The 23,974-nt window shown below is 34.1% G+C and overlaps 1 protein-coding gene across 4 annotated transcripts; it reads left to right on the forward strand.

The window, feature by feature from the left end:
• The first annotated feature begins 475 nt into the window (after window positions 1-475).
• LOC129942189 (ras association domain-containing protein 10) lies at window positions 476-17,784 on the forward strand. Of its 4 annotated transcripts, none has more exons than XM_056051036.1 (9): window positions 476-610; window positions 739-804; window positions 966-1,258; window positions 1,315-2,257; window positions 13,604-13,756; window positions 13,853-14,003; window positions 14,114-14,244; window positions 16,617-16,670; window positions 16,748-17,784. In XM_056051036.1, the coding sequence occupies exons 5-9, from the start codon at window positions 13,604-13,606 to the stop codon at window positions 17,597-17,599; spliced, it is 1,341 nt and encodes a 446-aa protein (XP_055907011.1). In that variant the 5' UTR covers window positions 476-610; window positions 739-804; window positions 966-1,258; window positions 1,315-2,257; the 3' UTR covers window positions 17,600-17,784. The 4 variants fall into 4 exon arrangements, with proteins under 4 accessions (XP_055907011.1, XP_055907008.1, XP_055907009.1 ...); XM_056051033.1 differs by having other exon boundaries at window positions 478-610; window positions 14,111-14,244; XM_056051034.1 differs by having other exon boundaries at window positions 478-610; window positions 966-2,257; window positions 14,111-14,244.
• The last annotated feature ends 6,190 nt before the right edge of the window (window positions 17,785-23,974 follow it).

A 23,974-nucleotide genomic window follows, 5' to 3' on the forward strand; every position in this document is an offset into this window, starting at 1 on the left:
GTCATTCAAAAATAAGATTTGTGATAAAAATTTATTGAAATGTCATCAAAGTACATAACCTTATGAATTTCATAAGTGCAACTTAATGACTTTTGTTCTACTATTTGTTCCCCATAAAATAAGTTCCACTTATGACGAACTTTAAGTTCCGTGCAAACGATTAAGTAGGACATACACAGTTACTTATGTGCATATGGAGAACTTAAATAGTTATGACTAGTATCAGCAAACGGACCTCAATCAATTTAATTTTGTGTCTCTATTTATACAAATATGACCCACCCTGATGTGTACATCGTAGTACATGCAATTATTGTGCAGTGAAATATGGAATTGTTTCTTCCTAGCACGCCTCTGGCTTACTACCAAAAGAAAAAAGCTGTCATCATTTTATCGTCCCGCGTCCGTCCTTGTCATCGTCGTCTATGTCATTATGTTTGGGGAGCGTTCAAACTCCGCTGAAAAAAAATAATAGTGACAGAAAGTGCGCCACCGACCACAATTTATACAATAACAGAACAAGAGGCGACATCCAGTTCCAGCAGAGATCCGTCAGGATACCCCACGATGACGACGAAGTCCGACACCGACACCGACTCCAACGACAAATGTAATGTTTTAATTTTTGTTTCTTTTTTATTCCCTCTCATTTTCAGTATTCTTTTAAATTTTTCACTTCAACTTCATCATTCCCTTTTCCAATTCCATTTCCATTACCATTTCTACCTGTGAGCTCAGGAGGACAGAATTTGCCATCATCATCGACTGACAGGTGGATTCGTACCGAACTGACCAGGTGCTCAGGTGAGTTAATGGCGGTGGACCGTGCGGCAAGCGGAGTGACTCGTGCGGTGGACCGTGTAGTCACACCGTCACCTTTTTTCCATTCTTCCATTTCTTTTGTTCATTTTACGTTATGGAGGTGGAAATGGTATTACATTTTTTTCCTCTTTGCTCTTTGGTAGAACCGTCCGCGTTGTGTCGTCGTCGTCCGTCTTCGGTATCGTCGTCGTTGTCGTAGCAGCAGGAACCAGGAAGGAAGGGGACATTTTACTTTGGTAGAATCAACCAGCGGCCGCGGATATTTACCCTCTGCTGATGGTGCTCTCCCTTCCGCCGAGCCCCGCTGCGAGCTCGGAGTAATGGAGCTACGCTGTTGATGGTACCTTTCCGTCAGTCAACCACTCTTTAGGGGAAGGTTACACTATACGGACTACAAATTTACCCATGTGTGGCGGCAGAAGTCATTGTATTGGTGGTAATGGTAGCAGGAATCGAACAATACAACGGTTATTTGTTTTTGCTTTTTTTAAGGGCTTGGTTGGTGGAATATATTTTGGCCGTTTGGTTGGTTGGCTAAAGGCTGATGTTGGGAAATAATATTGGTGGAAGAGGAAGTGGCACGGTTCGGTTTGTTGGTGGAAGAAGAAAAAAGGACTCACCGCGCGACGACGTTGTGTAGTTCAGCAAATAATTTTTAGTTAGTCATTCGTAGTCAAGGATACAGTGCGTGTCGCCGTAGTAACCTCGAGGATAACAACAAACTAATTCCTGTTCTTTTGTTTTTTTCTGTTTTATTTTTGTACTCAGATTGGTTATATCCTTGGTTATATAGTGTCTTAAAAAGTAAAGTGTTTATTCTAGCAACGAGAAGCTTACTGATTACAACCAAAGGACGAAAAACCAAACCACTTACTTGCTCATAACTCTCAAACTGAGTGCAGAAATCTAAATATACAGTTTTCTATTATTCATGGTGTTATTTCATTTGCTTTACCTTTGTTGTTGTTATAGTCCTTGTTGTTGTTAGTGTTGGTGGTGCATTTAAGTTTGTGAATATCCTTTGACGATAGTAGTGTGATATCATCAAGCACTATAACTATGCTCCCAAAGGAGAAAACACCGTCCGAATCAGAGTGAAATACTTTTGATTTTAGTTATCGACGTGAGCTTAAAGGATTAACATGGGTCTTCCATAAGGACGAAACACAAAAAAGACACGCAAAATATAAAATATTACACACTATTTAAACAAGGTGTTAATATAAGAAATAGCTATGATCTTGTTGATGGGATCAACCTCTCACATCAGTAAAAGGTTTTGAAGTGAATTTCTCAATTCAAGAGCAACTTTGTCCAAGTTTAAGTTCGAATATTAATCGGAGTTCTTTTTTTTAAATTTATAATTCAAAAAATAAAACACCGAAACGAAAAAGGAGCTGTTTTTTGAAAATTATTTCTGCTTCTATAAAAAAAGGTAAGTTTTGATAAAGAATTAGCTTTATCTTGATTTAAAAAATAAAACAAGACTTACTTTGAGCCTTTGGTGAACCTTGGCACTGGGAGAATTCACAGTTGTATATTTTTTGAAATTCTGTGGATCTTTTTGTGCCAAAGCTTAACGAAGGAAACATAGAATCTCCATATTTGTCTTATTCGAATTTTTAGTTAATAAATTAAGCTTGATTTTTTGACTTATTTCACGATACCACTTTGGAAATATTCAAGCTTACGTTCTCATTCTATGTTTTTGGGATGTTTAATTTTCTTTAGCCGTGTAAACCCACACGTCGTGTAAGCCCACGGCAGATTTTGAAATACTTATTTTTATTTTACAGATTATTTCTTAGATTAAAATTCTGTACAATCTGCCTCTTACCAAAGACTAATAAGGGAAGACTCACCGAAAGTGTTGTCTCACGGTCTTATTAAATCATTTTTGAATCGTTAGTCTCATTGTTTTCATAGATAGATTACAAATTTCTGAATCGTTAGTCTCATCGTTTTATTATAAAGCAGTTAGGGACCAGTAATAGCTATCATTGATACCGATCCTGAAAAATTTTTGAATCGACGTTTGACGGTGTTTCCCTTTGATTAGAAATACAAATTATATACCGCTCGATCGGAAATCACACAAAGGATTTTTTTAAGAAAAAAAAGTTTAGGTGCAAATTTATTTTCTCTTAAAATTCATTTTCATGAACAGCTGATACTTTCGTTCAGCTGATTTGTCTTCTAGTTTCACACAATTCCAATGACAAATTTCTGTCAGTAAACATTTGTCGGTGGTTTTCAATCATGAAATTATTTTCATTGACAGAAATTTTTAATGATAGCTATAAACGACCTGCCAAAAAAATACCAATGTTTGTTTTCAATGATGAAATTTTGAACAAATTTTTTTACTGATCGATTCAAAATCATTCAAACTTATTTTTCTTTCAGAAAAATAAAGTTTAATTGGATCATAACATTTTTTTCCCAAAAAAATAATTTTGTATTTTTCTGACTGAAATTAATTGATTCTATTTTATCAAATAATGAAATGAATCGTTCCACTAATCTTTGTTTCAATTTTAAACAATTCCAAAGACAAATTTGTGACAGATGACACTAATGATCGCTATAAACGAGCTGTCAAAAAATAAGATTTCTATCTTTTTGGGGAGTTGGAACTTAATACGATTTGCAGAACTCTTTCATTCTTTCACGAATTGTTCTGAATTGAATAAATGCCCTTGTCGAACATATAATTTCTGAATCGTTAGTGTCATCGTTTTCTTAGAACGCAGTTATAGCTATCATTGAAATGCATCCGATAAAATGTATACATTTTCTTTTTGATTAAAAACACAAAAACGATTCGAAATCACTCAAAGAATTGGATCATTATTTTTTTTACCAAAAATTAATTTTCTATTTTTCTGGCGGAAATTTATTGTTTCTATTTTATCAAATAATGAAATGAATCGTTCCCCTAATCTTTGTTTCAATTTTAAACAATTTCAAAGACAGATTTGTGACAGATGACACTAAGGATCACTTTAAACGAGCTGTCAAAAAAAAAAATTCTATCTTTTTGGGGAATTGGAACTTAATACGATTTTCGGAACTCTTTCATTCTTTCACGGAATTCTTCTGAATTGAATAAACTACCCTTGGCAAACAAGCCTTGAACTTGTATAAACATTAAAGGCATGAACTTGCTTAAAAAATTAAAAAATTTCAAAACATAGAAATAAAACTTGGAATTGATAAACTATACATTTGATACAAAAATAAGGACTAATTTTATTTTAAAAGTTGTAGTTTTCGAGCGCATATTTAATGTCAAAATGTATGCCTCTAAGAGTTTTTAAGTTTTTTCAACAGATCTTTAGTCAGTATTTTATTGATTTTGTATGTTTTCAGTTATTTACATGAAATATGTTCTTGAAAACAGCATTTAATTCAGTGGTTCGATGTGTGATTGGATATTGTAAGCTTTGCAACCAGCCTTGATTGGTTGAAAAACAGTTTAATTTTATAGATCAGAGGTTTCACCTTACTAAACCACTAATAAAATATTAAATCACCAAGTTTACACCTTCCGTGAAAAACCAAAGCCAATTTCAAAATACTTCTTTGTAAAAGTTACCAAAAAAACCAAACAGAACAATATCTACTTTAAAAGATTAAATTATTCTGTATTCAAATATTCTCTAAATTTTTCCATTATATCAGGTTTTAAAATATGGCTCATTAAAAATTTTAAAACAGCCAAAACCGGTGTTTTTTAAACTAAGATAAAACAAATCTTTCTCTTTACAATACCATTTAAATCATTTTTGTAAATCAATTATGTAAAGTTTCTGAAAATTCTTATTAGTTTTGAGAGTTTAAGAAAAACATGTTAAGCAGTAACTTTTAGTGCTGATTTAGAATCGATAGCAATTATCTGCTTAAATTAAAAAAACTACCGATTATAACATTACTTTTAACTATCTAAACATACATTTCAAAAATTTGCGGTGATAAGCTTTTTTTCACGACGGTTTCTTTAAAAAAATAAAAATAAATTTCAAATTTTGTGGCCTTTTTTTACCAAAAACCTTTCCAGTATTTCTCTTCTATGTAATGGCGTTTTTCTTTTTTAGTTCAGTGCAGAGCTCTAACTGTCAAAAAAATAATTGTGTTTCTTTTTTAGCTCTGTTCGTTCAGAGCTTGAAATTCGTGTTTCTATTTTAGTTCTGAACATGTTTATTCAGAGCGCGCTCTGTGAGATCAGAATAAAATAACAGAGTAAACGGAGTAAAATGCTGAACACAAACAATTTGATATTTGAAAGCCGGGAAATAAAAGAAATTAAAAAAAATCATCGTCGAAACTATAAAAATGGCGGAAGAGGATAGTCAATTTAGTGCAGAAGGAAAGATAATTTAGCAAAACAATAATTGCATATAACATTTTTATGAATCAAATGGACCAACGCTATGACTGTTTTTTAATTAATTTGATAAAAGCAAATTTTGAACGCCTTCAAACAGACGACTCTACTCAGAACTCTACTCTGAAGGCCCAACTATAATAGACTTAACCGAAAGTAAGCAAATGTCAAAACCGAACGAAAAGTTATGAAAAGTTATCGTCAAAACAAAAAGTAACCATAATGGATTCAAGTAACTTAAGTAAATTTGACATTTGCTTAAGCTCGAGCCATTTATTGGATCCTTCCATTAAGCTGGCTTAAGCTCGGTTAAGTCAATTATAGTTGGGCCTTGAGACAGGTGAAAGCTCACAACTTAAGTAGATTTTTCGAAAATATTATCAAAAACTATAAATATTTTAACTGAATATTGAAGAAAGGAAAGAAAGAAAGGGATATTTAGATTTGGAAAATCATCACGAATTGTATTGAAAAAAGCTACTTCCTGATAATTTCAAAAAGTCTTATATATGTGTTCTTGTTTTTGTTGAATTTTAAAAAGAAATAACTTAAAAACCTGACGGAATAGAGTGATGGAGTTGGATTCGAATTATGAATCCACAAAAACTGAGAGGTGCAATTTGATTCGTAGTTAATTAACATAATCAACTTAAAGCCCTCAAATGAACAAATCTTTATGAAAACAGTTAATTCAAATATTTTAAGGTTCACAACTTTGAAAGTTCAAAGATTTAAGTCGTACCTACCAACATAGTATTCTGTTTAGCAAAAAAAGGAAGTAGTGATATAAAAATGTCACTCATACGTGGCATAAACCCGATTAACCTTTCATAAAACTTTCTGGGGGTAGGTGCCTCCTACTAATTTGTTTATGACAAATATAAAATATTTTCAGTGCACTTGTACTTGAGTTAATAATTTTTATATGAATTCCAAATTGTTCAACCCCTCTTGGTCTCCTCATACACTTACCATATTTCTTAACGATGTATTTATGTACATGTGTACATATATATGTATATGTAAGTAATTAATCTTTTATTAAAAATCTCGCCCCGACTTGTCGTTCAATCACGGTTCATTCCCCCACCCCTCCTCACCCTTTCTCTTTCACTTCCCCCAAAAAACACCGTCAAACAAACAAACAAACAAACAAACATACAAAACAAATTTATATTCAACAGCAAATTAACTCCCCATTTGAATGGAATAATCAGTACAAAAAAGAAAGGTCCTTCGAAAATGTTTTGGGGCATTACCCCGCAACCATTTATTTTATTTCTCTTTTTTGTTGTACCTAAGTAATTTAATGTATGCAAGTAGCAAGTCGGCTTGGCTTTGAGTTCGGAATGTTGTGGCAATCCTGGCTGCCTAGCTGCCTAGCTGCTGATGATGATGATGAAAGTGATTGTGTACGAGTGTTTGAAAAAGGAAAAAAAGGACTCACATCGCAGAATGCGGTGCTGCAGATAGGACAACTGCGATAAGAGTGTAATAAAAAATTGCACTTCTATGTGCAGGATTCGAAGGGAATACAATATTTCGTATCCCATTTTGAATCTATGAGGAGGGAAAAAACACTACACCCGCCATCCACTGCCGTCATTGTAGGTTTTGCGGGTATATGGCCACTTGCCATGCAACAAACAGGATATAGACAAAATAAAGGATAGCATGCCGATTCGAGGTGAGAGAGAGGGTGAAGTTTTTTACGGACAGTTACCGCATCAGGAAATTCTCGAAATTAAAGGTTGGGTTTGGCCGCGGTGTTTTCAACTTGATTGTGGGCGTTAGGACTGTTCGTCGAGGCAAAGAACTACACCAGTAAAGGGTGTATCATTATAGTTTGCCCTTTTTCCTATAACGTTTTCCTCTTTTTTTTAACTTATTTTGGTTTTTCATGTAGGTCGGTCTTTAAATGCAATTTATAAAATTTCACCACAAAACATCATCAAAAACGAATATACCAACATTTATGACTATGCTCGGTGTTCGTCCTGAAAGGAAAGGCGGCAGAAGACGGTCGCTAGGTATGAGTGACGACACATACTGATGTTATAGGGTACCAGGACATAACCCAGCACCAAAGGAAAGAAGGTGTTTTCCTTTCGTTTTGATACAAATGGCTTGACGTACGTTTTTGTTATGGCGCATATTGTGCACATAGGTGGACGGAATCGGTGGGAAGAAGCGATACCATGCAAAGTTAAAGTTTTATTTAGATCAGAAAATGACGTGAATTGTAAACAATAGAAACAAAAACTGAAACAGAAGCAGAAAACAGATTTGATTAAGTGGGTAGATAGGTTTTAGATTACATTTTGAATTGGAGTTGTACATAAATTGCCTACGTAAAGACTTTATAATACAGTATAGCTCGCTGCAGGAAAAAAAGGTGATTGATCGATACGCTCTAGGGCTGTTCGTTTAGTTTTGAAGTTGGACTTATGTTTCGTTGGGTAAAGTAAATGATTTTCTAGTTTGATTTTGTATGATTATTGACAATTATGAAAGGAAAAGGTTGTTAAACATAAGGGGACTGAGGTTTTGAAGAGTTTTTGATTACTTACCTTATATGAAAAATATGCACAGACTTGGCAGATATCTTTATTTATTTATTGGTTCATTTAGGCCATAATTAGTCCTATAAAGAGGAGGATAAATTAATACATTTATGTTGCGAAAAACTCGTGATGGAACATGCAATGGAATAAGTGAAAGCAAAATCACAAGAATTTATTCTGTTATCAATAATATCCTTAATAAAAAAAACACTTTGGACTTGTCTCCGACATTTAAGCGGTTTTATTGCAATAAGAGCGCACCTTGATTTGTAATCTAGTAAAGGCCCAACCCAGTTAAGTATTCGAAGTGCATAACGGGTGAATTTTTTCTGAACTCTTTCTATTCTCAAAATATTATTTTCATAATAAGGAGAACAGACGACACAACATTATTCTAAAACAGATAGAACAATAGACATAAATAAGGTCTTCAAATTATAGGGATCCTCCTTTGTAGTTCCGCTTCATGAAACCTAAAAGTGAATTACCTTTAGATACATTGTAAAGACCTAAGTCAATCTTTGAATCAAAAATCACCCCAAAATCATTTTCTTCAATTACCCTTAGAATACTAACATCATAGAATTTATATTCAAAGTCAATAAGGGATGAAGACTTTGATACACTAAAAATTAAGAAAATTGTTTATATCCAGCTGCATTAATAAGCAATCTTCAAGTGAAGATGTTGCTGTGAAAACTTTCACATCATCGGCGTGCATCAAGCAGTTACAAAATTTAAAAACAGAAGATCAATCATTTATAAAGATTATAAAAAGAAGTGGACCAAAATGACTGCCTTGTGGAAGACCCGACACAATCATCTATTTTAAAAGCTTGTTTTCTATCAGAAAGGTATGAATCTAACCACTGCAAAAATGAGCCATTTAATCCTAACATCTTAAGGTTTTGTAGGAGAAGACCATGATGTACGCTGTCAAAGACTTTAACAAAATCAGTATACAGGACATCAACTTGTCTACCCTTTTCAACATAATAATAACAATAATTTCCAAATAGACTTAAATTAGTACACGTTGATCTACCCTTTACAAAACCATGTTGATTTTGCGACAAGAAATTCTTGACAGCAAAATAAAGTCTTTGGGTGACCAGTTTTTGAAAAAGTTTGGGAATAACTGAAAGTTTTGATATTTGTCTATAGTTCTTCACTAAGTGCTTAAGACCACTCTTATAAATGAGATCTATATAAGATATTTTTCATTCATTAAGAAAAACACAAGTTTTTAAAGATTTATTAAAAATAAGGGTTAAAACACTACAAAGTGAATACGAACATTTTGACAAAAGAATAGAAGAAATCATATCAAAGACAGGTTTTTTTAATCTTTTTTTGAGGAAAAGATGAACAATTTCTTTTAGAGTTCAGAAATATCAAAAAAGATTTCGAGTTATGTTTTATATTTGATTGATGAAGCTTAAACGACTTTTTCTTAGCTAAGGTAGGAACAAATCGTTCAATGCCTTCATCAACAAAACTTTTTAAACTTGTAAACATATCATCTAGAGATTTGCCTTCCAATAAATCCTTCCAGTTGAAAGTATTTTAAAAATTATTTAATTTCGTGAACTCTGCCTTTGCAAATTTTTTTTTATTTTTCGAGAGGAGCAGAAGCATAATTGTAATTTTCAAAAGAGAGAGAAATAGCCTTATGATGAATAGAGTTATTTAAAAGAGGAAAATCAGAAATTTTTAAGGAATACTTTAAATCATTGTTAATAAAAACTAAATCCAATATTCTATTTAAACTGTTCTTAACATTATTAATTTGAAACAGACCCATAGAAGAAAATGAATCAACTACTAACATCTGACATCTCTTTTTTGGACAAGAAAGACCACTATTCGAGATAATTAATGGCTACTTGTCATAATAAATAAGACAACTTTTTTTTACAAATTATTACTTTGATGGTATTTAAAATTTGGGTTCTCAAGACATTATGACATTTTACAATATCTCAACATTTAATGTATTGAATGGAGTCTTAATGCACCCATTTACTCGATGTGCTACGTTATATTACGTTAAAAAAAAAAAAAAGCGCCCTGTTATTCGAAACAGTACGAGGCGTATTGATTTAAAAAAAAAAAGGGTTTAACGCGTGATTTTAATTAACAGGGCAATTAGAGTTAGTAAAACGGATAAAGGCTTCCCATTAATAAAAACAAAATGGTTGTGGTAAAATGACACACCTAAAAATTCTGTCATTTAAAGTTTTGTATATGGACATCAATCAATCATCAATATTCACCTCTTAAATCTCAAGTTAGGTCAGCATTAAGTGGATTAACTAAAGCTTATTACAATTTAATTTTGCATAAAGTTGAAGGCTGGTTATCCAATAATTCCAAATGCTTTAAAACTCTATTAATATTTAGGGTTTTTCAATAAGGGAGGGTAGATTTCGTGGCATTTGCTGTGTGGCACGTAGCACCGTCCTCCTGGAACCACATGTCGTTTAGGTCCATAAGAAATAATTTTCCATCGTTATGTAGCACTCGCTATTAACGGTGACCGCCTCACTAACTTCGTTTTCAAAAAATTACGGACTAATTACGCCGCCGCACCTGGCCCAAAGTCCACACCAGACGGTAACTTTTTGAGAATGCATTATCAACTGGTGAACCTCGCGTCTTCCCATATACGGCAATTTTGTTTGTTAACAAAGCCATTCATCCAAAAATGCACCAAAAATTGGGGTCCTCTTGCAAACGATTTGAAGCCCAGTCAGCGAACAAACCGCGTTATCTATGTTCATAAGCTTTGAGCTCCTGGGTCAATAAGATCTTGTACGGGTGTAGGCCCAAGTCCGTAAAATTCGCCAAGTTGAAGTTGAAGGGCGATGTTCTCGACTGATCTTACGTTTCTTGATCGAACGGGTGTTGGCTGATTGTTTACTGAACCGGTCGCCACCAAACTTTAAAATGATTTTAAAGTTTTATCATTTGAACGTGCTGTTTAATCCTGCAACTTTTAATGATGGTTTGGCATAAACGGCTGAATAATGAACAAAAGATTTGACAGATGTCAAAGATGGGCGCTACAGGACACCAAACTCTACCATCGCCAAAAAAACATTATTAATTTTTACTTTTTCGCTTATATTTTTAAATTCAAAGCAATTTTGACACATCGAATGGTTATTTCTTTGATTAGACGTCACCTAAGTGTACTGGACAAGAAGATCTTCCATTCCAATATTAGCAGATTGTTCACAAATTAAATTAACCAATTTTCTATTGACCATGTAAGCGCTCAATTTTATTTGTCAAAGGTGACAAAAAACAATTGGCAGCCAATATTCAGCAAAATTTCTATCAAAAAATTAAACGACTTTTTGCAATAGTTTGAACTCGTCTTAACATGCAATTCAAAAAAATCACATGCTTTTCAATTGGCAGAAGGTTTTTAAGTAAAAAAAAACAACAAACGTTTAAGAGATTTTAAAAGAATTTAAAAATAAGGAGACTCTGCTTGTAAAATAACAAGAAAGACGTTATACACAAAAAAAAAAGCTGACAAGGACTGGGCACATGAACACACTTTACAATTTATCTAGAAGATCGAGACCAGACGATACTACCTAATTAAACGGTCTAACCAGGCGTTGTTGACGCCATTTATTGAGCAATCCAACGAATGTAAAGCCAAATGGTCAAACATCCGTAAAAATTTCAATTTGTACCTTGACAAAATGCTACAGAAAATCCGGCCAGGGGACGAACGACAGTGTCTCAATTTCCTGGAATTTCTTTAAGCCGATGTTGTGTTCAGAAAAAAACTAATTGCTTTCCAAGGATTACGAATGTTAAGTTTTCTAAAGTCTTTCAATCGTGTAAACACACAATTTTTAATTGTTGGCAATTGTCAGTCAATGTGCAACGAAAAATTGTTTTAATATTTAAATAAAATCTTATAACATAATTGAATGCTATCGGAAGACTTTTGACAGTTCAGCCAATATTGGAAGAATTTACAATCGTGTATTCTTAGCTTTAGGATCAATTTTATTTTAATAATGACATCTTGCACAGAGCTTCCTACTTCACTATTTGACGACATTCGCTATCGAAAGACTTTTGACAGTAAAGTCAATATTGGCAGAACTTCCAATAGTGTATACTTTGCTTTAAGAGTAATTTTGTTTTATTAATGACATCTTGCACATGTTTTACACTTCGCTATTTGACGTTTATTAAATTGACTGTAGGGGTATAAGTGTAACGAAGGAATAGATCATAGACCAAATATACATTTTTTTTCCAAGAGTTTGACATGGCAAGTGGATTAATAAATCTGGTAAACTTAAAACAGCCTTTCGCACACAGAAGGTGTTTCAATACCGTGTTTCACGAAAGAAAAATCTTGAAAGTAAATAAAAAAGAAAACAACACAATTAATGTTTGCTTAAAGGGCCGGTTTAAGCTATCAGTAAAATCCATCAGTAAAATTTGAAACAGGAAGAATCTGAAATGTTTTACTGATGAACGTTTATAGCAATCAGTAAATTTACGTCATTAAATTAAATGTCACTTTGAGGCTTGGCGACTCAGACAATTTTTTGACTGTTGCTTTCATAAGTAAAATTTGTAATGATGAATGATCGGAACAGTCAAAATTGGAACACCAACACTAAAACTATATGAAATTTTGTTTGGTTTTTGGCAGTCAGGTGCTCAGTAAAATTAAATCTCATTGTTTCTTTTTGAAGAAAAATACTTGAATATAGGATTCATCTTATTGCATTAATCTTTTGTTAGAAAAACATCTGTAATATGTTCAAAAACTAAAAACAAAAATTTACTGATGGATTTTACTGATAGCTATAACCGGCCCTACCTGTCGAAAAATTATTAAGCGGAAGCATAAGTACATGTATCAGCAAAATTCAATGACGTTGAACTAGGAAAATTAAACATCATTCTCAGACAAACTGTCACAAATTTTTTTATACTTCCCCTACATAATTTTTGTTTGGTCTGTTTGTAGTGCAAGAACTGTCAAATTGTTTAATAACCTTTCTTAAACCCCTTTCACACGAGAACCCGAATTTTCACAAATCTATACTGTAATTCTTCCAATTATTAATAAATTCTCTTTCAATTCACAACTAGATCAGATTTTAGCATTTTTTCCTAAAAAAGGAAGAATGAATTTAGGTAAAATGGAACCTTACGAAAAGAAATAATAAAAATTGTCAGAACAGATTCTACGACTTTGTTCGCTTTAGACCTTTTTAGGCTATTCATATTGATAATAAAAAAGAGTAAGTCGGACAGGAATGTTTTAGTTTTTAAAAAATGTGTGGAAACGAGATAAAATGTCAAGATGACTCACCTACTCAACTCCCAAGTGTCCAATGATAAACGTCTGTCAAAGTTTTAATTTTCGAAATCATTTTTATTTATTTATATTAATTTAAATTAATTCTTTTTTGGGAATATTCCCCATTTTTTTTAATCATCAGATTTTTTAAACGGGTTTATTTTTAAGTAGAAAATACGTTTTTAGTCATCATTCTCTTGAAGTTCCATATTTATAATTATTAACTTACATTTGTGCATTTTTAATGAACGAAAGCATAAACATTTCTGTCCATTGAAAAGTACTAAAATTTGCATTTTTACCAAGAAAACATTATGGTATCTTCGCATTAACAACTTATGTACTTTTTTTAATGACAGTTCACTATAATTTTTAATTGAAGTGGCGCCTGCACCTGAAATACATTCTAACATGCACCTATTATTCTTTTGCCTGCCTATGTATATGAAAAATTCAATGAATGTCTAATTCTATTTTTAGATGGCGCCACACAATTCAACTTTAATTGACGAGAACTTAGGCGGATTTCCGTCTTCGCTAGATTTACGCCATTATAGTCCGATTTTACGACCTGAAACTGACTTAACTAGACATAACAGAGCCATTTCAATCCACGGTTCAATTAGTACTTTGGTAAGTCATATTTAGTTTAAACTGTATTTTCTGAACATTAAAAATTCTAAGCAATATAATTTACAATTTTTGTTTCTGTCTTTATGTCGAAAACAGGAGCAAGGAAATAAGGAAATACCCATTTGGGTTGAGAACAAACCCCGTTATGTTGCCGGTGTTACCAGTCGAACAACCTGCAATGATATTATCAAAGCTTTGATTGATGATGAAGTTAAAAATGGAAACTATGCCTACAACAATCGTCGAGGTAAGAAATTATTACCCTGTTTTACATAAAAGCAAGTTTATTTACAAGAACAACAAAAATTGTATATTTTGCCTTTCTCTCTCTCTCTTTTGTTTATCACCTGCCAGCAGATGGCGTTGTTGAATCGCGTGACTACAGTGATTATGTTATAACTGAATGTTGGCGTGGTGTTGAGCGTAGCTACGAAGGCAACATGACTATTTTGCCAGTTTGGAAAGCATGGAGCCGTGTACACAATGAGGTAATATAATTTTTGATCCTAAAACTCCTTCCTGCATGAATCCTCGTAAGGTAGAGCTCCGTGTTTTTTTATTTTTCCTGCTGTTTGATTGCATAAGAATTATAATAACAATGACGAGGTGATGTCGTACACTATATATACCGTTGTGTGTTGTATTTAAAAAAAAAACTATGGCGTTGGTTTTTTTGATTCGCGTGTGGCGCCGCTAAGTCCGCTTGAACTATGGAGTAAATCATTTTTTTTTCTTCATTTTTAGTTGGGTGCGGGTTCAGGGACTTTATTTCCGCTTTTTCTAGATTAGTCATCGATCGATTAATTTGTTTTTTTTTCTTGTTTGAAGTTAGTTTTTTAGGCCATTATTTGATGGTAAATTTATTCCATTAGCACTTTCAACTGTAATCATATGGAAATTTAAGGTAAAGCTCTTTTATTTAAGTCAAAACGAAGGTAGAAACTACAATATTTGAATAAATCGGGAATGTTCATTGTCCATTTTTAATTGTCAAGCAAGACTAAAATACACCTTAGTGCGTTGGGAGAATTGCAGGATAGTTTAAGTGCTATTAAATAGAGTGTTTTTGTTGATTGTTGATTATATTGGGAATATGTGTTTGGTACATAATTTATTTACATATTGTAATTATGTAATTTTTGATAAGGTACTATACAAACTTTTTTAATTTTTTATTATTTAAACAAGTCATTAGGATACTTAAGTTGATTACTTTTTCCTAAGAACTTGACAGGTGGGGTTTTATTTAAGAATTATGAACAGTTGGAGCAAAAATTCATTTAAGCAACAAATTATTTTATACTTTAAATATGTTTTGCTTTTAAAATGTAGATTACGGTTTATTTTGGGAAAGGCTAAGAAAGTGACAGGTATTTTACTTATTTGACACTGACAGTTAAAAAAAAAGCAAAGCAAATGCGCAGGTTCAGACAACATAAGGGAATAGAAATTAAGGTAAGTTTCTAACAGCCAGCTCCTAAAAAATGTCCTTCCAATTCTGCTTATGTCAAGGTGACAGATAATCACTATTTTTCAGCTGAACTTTGTTACTCTGAGATTTATTTATTTTCTGCATAATACTATTTGATGTTTTATGTTAAAATACAAAATACATATTTTGTAGACATTTATGTTCTTGGTAGTTTTGGTACGACTAAATTAATGTAGAGTAGTGCAGGAAAGTTTCGAGTTTGAATTTTGTGACACTTAAAATACTATTTAGTTGCCTTGATTAAAATGTACGTTCAAAGAACCCTGTTGGCTGCAAATGAAGTCCTCTATGTTATCTGAACCTGTCCAATGTAATGTTAAGTTTTCTTGCATTGTATTTAATAACTACACTTGCTAACAGTCACAAAAAAAAATAACCTTACCAACTTAACTAATAATCCAGTAGTAGACCTGTCATTGGCATAAACGTCAAACTTAACAACGTATGAATGTAAAGGAATTTTCTTAGAGGTAATGAAAAATTTTAAATGTATGTAATTAAACAATTAAATTAACTTAATTCGTAAGATAAAACTTCTGGCATTATAATTTAGATATAATTTCTTGTATAGCGGGAAAATAGTCGAGTTCACAGGTCCATTACATGAAACTATGCGGCTGCCAAACGTTTACTTTAATAAATCAATTATGACACGAGCTGTGTGACATCTGACATCTTGCGCTTTCTTATTATTATCACTCCAAATGTGCAGGTTTTGTTTATGAAGCTTCCATTCAAAAAAAAAGAGAGATTCAGTGCTAAAAAAGCAGAACCATGATTTTTCGAAATAGTTTAGGCCGAAACAATACCGTCAGTTAAAAAAGTCTTGCCAGCTTTAAGTTATATACATACATACCTTTAACGTTCGGCACATTATACTAAATAGTGTAGGTCATTAAAGGTTGACATTGGCATTTGACGTCACAAACCTGTATTCCACTTGATATTAAAAATAAAGTCATATGTACCTTAAAGGGACATTTTTCCATCATTTAAGAGTGAGTCGCCTCAAAAATGTCGAATGTCAATGTCAAACGAAAGACTTATCTAAATTAATTATTAAAAATAAAGCCATATGTACCTTAAAGAGACATTTTTCCATCATTTAAGAGTGAGTCGCCTCAAAAATGTCGAATGTCAATGTCAAACGAAAGACTTATAGCAAGATATTTGACAGGCAATGAAATGCCGTCATATGTCAAACAATATCAAAATAAGGTGTATTTAAAAATAGCAATTAATTTACTCTAAAATATTTATGTACATTTATACATACTATTTCTATATATTATATAAACATACCATTGCAATTATAAAACAATTCCAGAAAGTCAATCGATTTAACAAATCAATTTGTTTTAATTGCAGATTCGTTTATCACTCAAACGACAATCTGAAGTTGCAACACTCTCCGATAAAAAGGTAAAAATAAAAACTTTCTCTGCATGTAAAACAAACATTAACCAACAGTTAATTTATTATCTGTCTGTAAATTCTAGACAATATCTCGAAGAGCTCTGACGTCAATCCGAAAATACATCAATAAGCTTTTGAAATTATTAACACGAAAGAAAAAGCCTTCCGATAAAAATACTAAACCAAGGACAAGTAGTAACGACAATAAATCGACCAAAAACTGTCATGACGACGATGACAACAAGAATGAAAGTCAAGTTGATGAATTGATTTTCGTGATACTCCCGGATAAGCAATACAATAATCAGACAATAACAAAAACTAACGAGGAGCGCCGATTAAAAGAAAAACTCTATCAACTCTCAGAACAGCCAAAGAAAAAACGCCGCAATAGCGCCAGTAGTAGTTCTTCCAAACGTCAACGTACCCCAATGAAAATCGGAAAACAAATTGATCATCATAATCGTAGACGCCGAGATATGCCAATTCGAAGTTTACTTCGAAATCAAATAGCACAAAAAACTTCCGAAGTCGATCAGCTGTTTAGCATTGAATCACATTTGATGAAAGAACTGTCAAATAAATGTCGTCAGTTTAGACAACAAAACGAAATGTATACGAAGGAAGATCATCAATTGGAGATTTCGATTGGACAAATTCAAAATAGTATTGAGCAATATGCTGAGGAGATCTTAAAAACCGAAAGAGAACTCTTAGAGATTAAAAATGAAATAAAACATGACATATCGATAATAAATAATTTGAAAAGAATGACATTTGAAAAGCAGAAGGATGTGGTGGTGAATAGAAGAACTCCTAGTACTTGGAATGCGCCAAAAATCAAGGATGTTCCTGAAAATTTGAATGATAAAAATATGCAATTTGTAGATAATATTTATGAATTTTGCGATAATAATGAGAGTATGTTAGTTTAGACTAAAGTTAAAATGTCTCCGTTTAGTTGGAGAATATATTTTTATATTAATTTATTTCTTAAGTTTGCCAAAGTTTCCGAAACCTTTTAATAAAGGATGTACATTTAACATATCCATTTTTATATATTTTATACAAACTGTTAATCTTAATAAATATTCATATACATATTTACCTTTTTAAAGAAGTATTTTATTTATTTTATTTCACCAGATTAATTTTTGACATCATTTCAATTTAAATGCAAATCGAAGCTTAGCAGATAAATAAAGTTAAGAACTTTAAACGGGCCCTACGGTTTTAATTAATTTGCGAAAAACTAAAATTTTGCTAATACAATTTAATATCCATTGAATACGCCTACTTTGAATAACTCAGTAATAGCCTTTTGACACCAAACCCAAACCCGTCTTTTCGACAAAAAGTTTTCGAAAACCCGAAAATCTTTCGCACCGAACATTTACACGTTTTCATTTCACATTTAAATTATTTTAACACCGGCTGTCAAATTTTGTATTGATGAGAAGACGTAACACTAGCTCGTCTAAAAAAAGAATTTCAACTAAAGTAGAAGCTAATTGGGTAGAAAATATATCATAGAATCAACAACAAACAAAACTGTTACAATAAACATTAATTTTATTTATAACATTTTCTTCTTCTTTCACAACAAATTCAATCCAAAATACTGACTATTGGCTTCTGTTGGCCAAATGTGCCTTCAAAATCGCCATATATTGTGGCTGTCCGAGCAACTTATAGGTGGGGTTGAGAAGATTCTGAACGGTTTCGTGTAGGTCCTTATGGCCGGAGCAGAAAAGGTTAATTCCTAGGTTCAGATTCGTACCAAAATCACACTTATTCAGAGCGATCACTGAAGCTTTTATGATGGGCTGCAATTTCTCTGTGACTATCTCTTTGGATTCTTCATTTGAGGACTCGCCTGGCTTGTCCACAGGGCTGAGGATCTTCATGATGTTGGCATCGCATCAGGGGGGATAGCCCACTGTTGTGGTTTTATTTACTGGAACAATGATTCCCACATTGTAGAATGTTTTGGCGCGATTTTTCCTAGCCCGCTGCGACATAGCCTCCACCAGAGATCTTCTTTCATACTTATTATCATCCACAAATGAACTTATCGCCTTTCTGACATCTCCCAAGCCCTTGTAATTGAACGGAGTTACCGGAGTCTTTTTCCAGGTAGAAAGAACTACCGACGAAAAAGGTAAATCAACAAAAAAGTAAACAACAGATTAAACCTTGTGTCAAATGTGACATTTGAGGAGGTCATGGCAAAACATAATATGCCCAGTCAAAAAAACACTGGATTGCGGATGAGATTGCGGAAGAAAAGTTGGATTGAATTTTACTTTTGTGGAGCCTCAGGGTATGGCGAAAGCGTTGAGCGACGAGTTCGAAGACGCATCCCTTGGAAACGTTATTACGAGCAAGTCTTCCCCGTCCTTGGGGTTGTCACGCCAGTAGCCATAGTGTTTCTCGCTCAACAAAGATCGTTTGAAACTCTGGAGGATCTTAAAAGAACCGCCAGTGCCGCAAATAGTCACCGTGGATTTATTCTCTACGTTTATTTGTTGCCACCCAGCTCCCCCAAAGTTTCCTTTTTGTTCTCTTCCATATCCTGTAAACACAAAAAAAGCAAAAACTCCTATTTTTAAGGACATTGTATAAATAATATAACTTACTTATTTCAAAATGAAATATTTGTTTTGAAGGCAGCCATCGGTGCTGAATGTTTCGAAAGGTTTCTTCGTATAGTTCAACTTTGAATTGCTACTAGTTTTCGAGAGGTTTTATATAAAACTTGTGGTTTACCAAAAATGTGTGGGAAAACTTGAGTTTTTGATGTAGGTTTTTGGCCAAAACCGATAATTTCGCGAAAACCAGGTTTTGGACTTGGTGTGAGAAGCCTATAAAATGCATTTTTAGTTAAAATTAACTTTTAACTAGTTAACCAGTTTATTCAGTGCGTCAAGTTTTTACCAAAACTGACATGTATGTTTTGTTCAATGGCACTCGTCTGTATTGTTATAGCTTTATATTTACTATACATAACATAATGTACATACATACACATGTATTCTTTACTCTTAAGTACATTAATATTGAATAAAGTTAGTTGAATCCTAGCATCGAAACGAGATAGTCGCTTTTAATTGATTATTATACATGGTGGCAGCGGTAACGCGAAAAAAAAAATTAAATTAAAGCAGTTTGTAAAAAAAAAAAAAATTTTTTTTTTCGATTGAAATCAAATTAGAACTTTAAAATGCCGGGAGGACACGAAAACGCCACGAATGTGCCTATATTTAATACTGCAGTGAATGTAAGCAGCTTCACAGTGCAAGCACCTGACCAGTTCACTTTCAACCCAGAAGATTGGCCAAAGTGGAAGCGCCGTTTTGAGCGATTTCGAACCGCATCAGGCTTATTGAATAAACCAAGCAATGAACAGGTAAACACGCTGGTATACCTAATGGGTCCCCAAGGAGACGACGTCTTCCTTTCCCTAAGCCTGGAAGCTGAAAAGAGGGAAGTCTACGAAGACGTAATGGATGCCTTCGAGAATCATTTTATTATAAAGCGAAACGTCATCTATGAACGCGCGAAATTCAACTCAAGAAATCAGATGGAATGTGAGAAAATCGAAGACTTCATAACGGACCTTTATACATTATCTGCTTATTGTGAGTATAGTTCCCTTCGCGATGAAATGATTCGCGATCGTCTTGTTGTTGGTGTTCGTGACAAACGATTGTCAGAAAAATTACAGTTGGAATCGCACCTCACCCTTGAACATGCAATACGTATTGTTAGGCAAAGCGATGCTGTACATAGGCAACAACAAGAACTTTTCTCAAATACAACAACCACAAGCAACAGCAGCATACATAGCGTCCACACAAATAACCAGAGCAAAGCAGAATCGAAACATACCAGCAACAGGAAAAATCAAACACCAACTTATTCTTCTCAAAGTAAACGAAATTTCAAACAAAATAAAACATGCAGAAGTTGTGGTGGTAACAGCAGACATAACCGATCACAATGCCCCGCCTACGGCAAACAATGTTCATCATGTAAAAAGTGGAATCACTTTGCAAGAGTGTGTAAGGCAAATAAAAGTCCCGTAAATGCAGTAAATACTTTTTTAGGAAACGTCACAGAAAATAAATCATCTGAAAAGCAGTGGCATGTAAATGTGTATATTAATAAAATACCAGTAAAATTTTTAGTTGACACCGGAGCACCAGTTACGATCATCCCATCTTCTCTTTTTAATTTAAAGTTAAAAATGATGAAGATAGGTCAAGCAGATCGTGTCCTTACTGGTCCTACAGGAAATTTACTTAAAATTTCGGGAAAATTTGATTGTGAATTAGAGCACAACAGCATGCACATTGCAACAAGTATATATGTTGTAGACCATGTGCAAACTCCCCTTTTGAGTTTAAAGGATGGCGAAGCATTAAAAATAATCTCTCGGGTAAATCAACTTTTAAGAAATAAAGGCGATAAAGAGGTAAGTGAAGTTGACATGCAAAAAGAATTTCCAGAACTCTTTAGAGGCCTAGGGTGTTTACCTGGTGATTACGCCATCGAGCTAAAGAAAGATTCTACACCATACGCAGTTCATTCTGCGCGAAGAGTACCAATTCCTCTGATGGACAAGTTAAAACAAAAATTAGACGAGATGTTACGAGAACAAGTTATAAAAGCAGTGGAAAAACCAACTGAGTGGTGCGCACCAGTTGTAATCGTGAGCAAGCCTAGCGGAGACATTCGTATATGTGTGGATCTAACCAAATTAAATGCATGTGTTAAAAGGGAATGGCATCCAATCCCGGTGCCAGAACATTCCTTAGCGCAACTAGCAAATGCCAAATATTTTTCAAAACTCGATGCTAATTCTGGATTTTGGCAAATAAAATTAGCACCAAAAAGTCAATTACTTACCACATTTCTGACCCCTTTTGGTCGTTTCTGTTTTCAGAGCTTACCATTTGGAATCACATCTGCACCAAAGCACTTCCAGCGAAAAATACAAAACATTTTACAAAATCTACCTGGAGTCATATGTCACATGGATGATATATTGGTCTATGCAGCAACAATGGAAGACCACGATGTCAGACTCAGAAACATTCTTAAGCGCCTGAAAGCAGCAGGTATCACGCTCAACAAAGACAAATGTTCAATCGGCCAAACAAGTGTGGTATTTGTCGGACACCAAATCGATCAGCAAGGCATAAAACCAGAAGCATGCAAGATTGAAGCCATCCAGCAATTCCAACGACCATCAAATGTGGCAGAACTAAGACGATTTCTTGGACTCGTTAACTATCTAGGTAAATTCGTTCCAAATTTATCAGAATTATTACATCCACTTAATGAGCTTTTACGCAGCAATTCAGTTTTTCAATGGGATTCTGTTCAGAGTGCCACATTTGAAAAGGTCAAGCAGCTTTTGACATCTCATCCAACCCTCATACCGTTCAACCCGAAACATCGAATAATCGTTTCGGCTGATGCATCCTCGTTCGGCATAGGTGCAGTTTTGCAACAGGATGGAGGACAAGGCAAGTTGAGGCCAGTCGCATACGCTTCACGTACTCTCTCTGACAACGAACGAAGATATGCTCAGATCGAGAAAGAGGCGTTGGCTCTCACATGGGCGTGTGAAAGATTTAGAGACTACCTGGTAGGGATGCAGTTTGAAGTGGAGATTGACCACAAACCACTGGTATCGATCTACACAAACAAAAATCTCAACGATTTGACGCCCAGATTGCAAAGAATGAGAATGAGAGCCATGCAGTTCTGTTTTCAAATTAGATACATACCAGGCAAACAACTCATTGCAGCGGACGCACTTTCCCGCCAACCGCTTAATAAATTGGATACAACGGACCTAGAAGCAGATCTAGGTGTGTACGTTGTTGAAATCCTATCCGATATTCCTGCTACAGACTACAAAATTCAACAGATTCAAGAGGCACAAGAAAAAGACGAAACCTTGAAAATCGTTTCTCAATACCTTCTCAAAGGCTGGCCAAAAAGACAGTCAGAGTGTCACAAAGTGCAAGAATTCTGGAATGATCGGTTTAGCTTTTCAATTAACGACGGTTTACTCATGCATGGAACACGTATAGTTATCCCACAGTGTATGCGCAACGACATGTTAGAGCGGATACACATCGGACATCTGGGAATTGTGAAATGCAGGGCTAGAGCCAGAATGTCAGTTTGGTGGCCAAAATGTTCTAAAGATATAGAATGCTATATCTCAAAATGTCATATCTGTATAAAAGATAAAATCCCAAGGCATGAACCACTGATGCCATCAGTAGTTCCAGAGCGCCCTTGGCAAATTATTGCAAGTGATTTATTTTCATTGGGTTCTAATCAATTTTTACTTGTTGCAGATATGTACTCGAGGTATCCAGAGCTGGCCCGTCTAGAAGATCTATCATCACGATGCGTCATCAATCATCTTAAATCAATCTTCGCAAGACACGGCATTCCAGAAGTTTTCCGAAGCGACAATGGTCCACAGTACGCTTCAAGTGAATTTCGTCGTTTCACACAAGAATGGAATTTTAAACACATAACATCAAGTCCCCGGTACCCGCAGTCAAACGGATTCATAGAATCGATGGTGAAGACGATAAAGGCACAAGTGAAACACCAGAAAGACCCCTATATTGCTCTTATGGAATACAGAGCATCTCCATTAACAGACGGATCATCTCCAGCACAACTTCTGATGGGAAGGCGAATAAAAACACTTTTGCCAATCGCCCAGAAACAACTTTTACCTGAAGGAAAAAGCAACGAAAATCATAAGTTGGCTGAGCAGAGTTGCAAAGATAAACAGGCGATGTATTTCAACAAACGACATGGTGTTATTTCAAGGCCAAACTTCCAAACAGGAGATGTAGTGTGGGTGCGCGATATGAAGATTTGGGGAAGGATCATAGGGTGTGGCCCCACTCCAAGATCATATGTTATCCAGACAGCAAACGGCACTCTCAGAAGAAATTCTTTTCATTTGAATAACACAAAAGAAACAGATGTTCCATATGAAGCAGATGAAGATGTTAGCTCATCAAACTCAACAACAACAACAACAGCTCCAGAGAAAGGCGATGACGACAACATGCCGCAATTACAAGTTGAAGCTACGGATGAAGCACCACTGAACATAGAGGTACCCACTTCATCTACTTTACCTACTTTGCCAACTTCAAACAATAATTCTTATAGAACCAGAAGTGGTAGAGAAGTTCATAAGCCAAAAAGATATTTAAATTAAAATGATATTTTGAATCCAAGTTAATTTTGAGATTTTTCTA

Source organism: Eupeodes corollae, chromosome 1 (assembly GCF_945859685.1).
Source record: "Eupeodes corollae chromosome 1, idEupCoro1.1, whole genome shotgun sequence".
Taxonomy (NCBI): Eukaryota; Metazoa; Arthropoda; class Insecta; order Diptera; family Syrphidae; genus Eupeodes; species Eupeodes corollae.

Bases quoted from the DNA above. Each gene is read 5' to 3' on its own strand.
- LOC129942189 (XM_056051034.1), top strand. From the start codon at position 13,604: ATGGCGCCACACAATTCAACTTTAATTGACGAGAACTTAGGCGGATTT. The intron at 13,757-13,852 runs GTAAGTCATATT...TGTCGAAAACAG, and splicing joins ACGGTTCAATTAGTACTTTG to GAGCAAGGAAATAAGGAAAT. The intron at 14,245-16,616 runs GTAATATAATTT...TTTTAATTGCAG, and splicing joins GGAGCCGTGTACACAATGAG to ATTCGTTTATCACTCAAACG.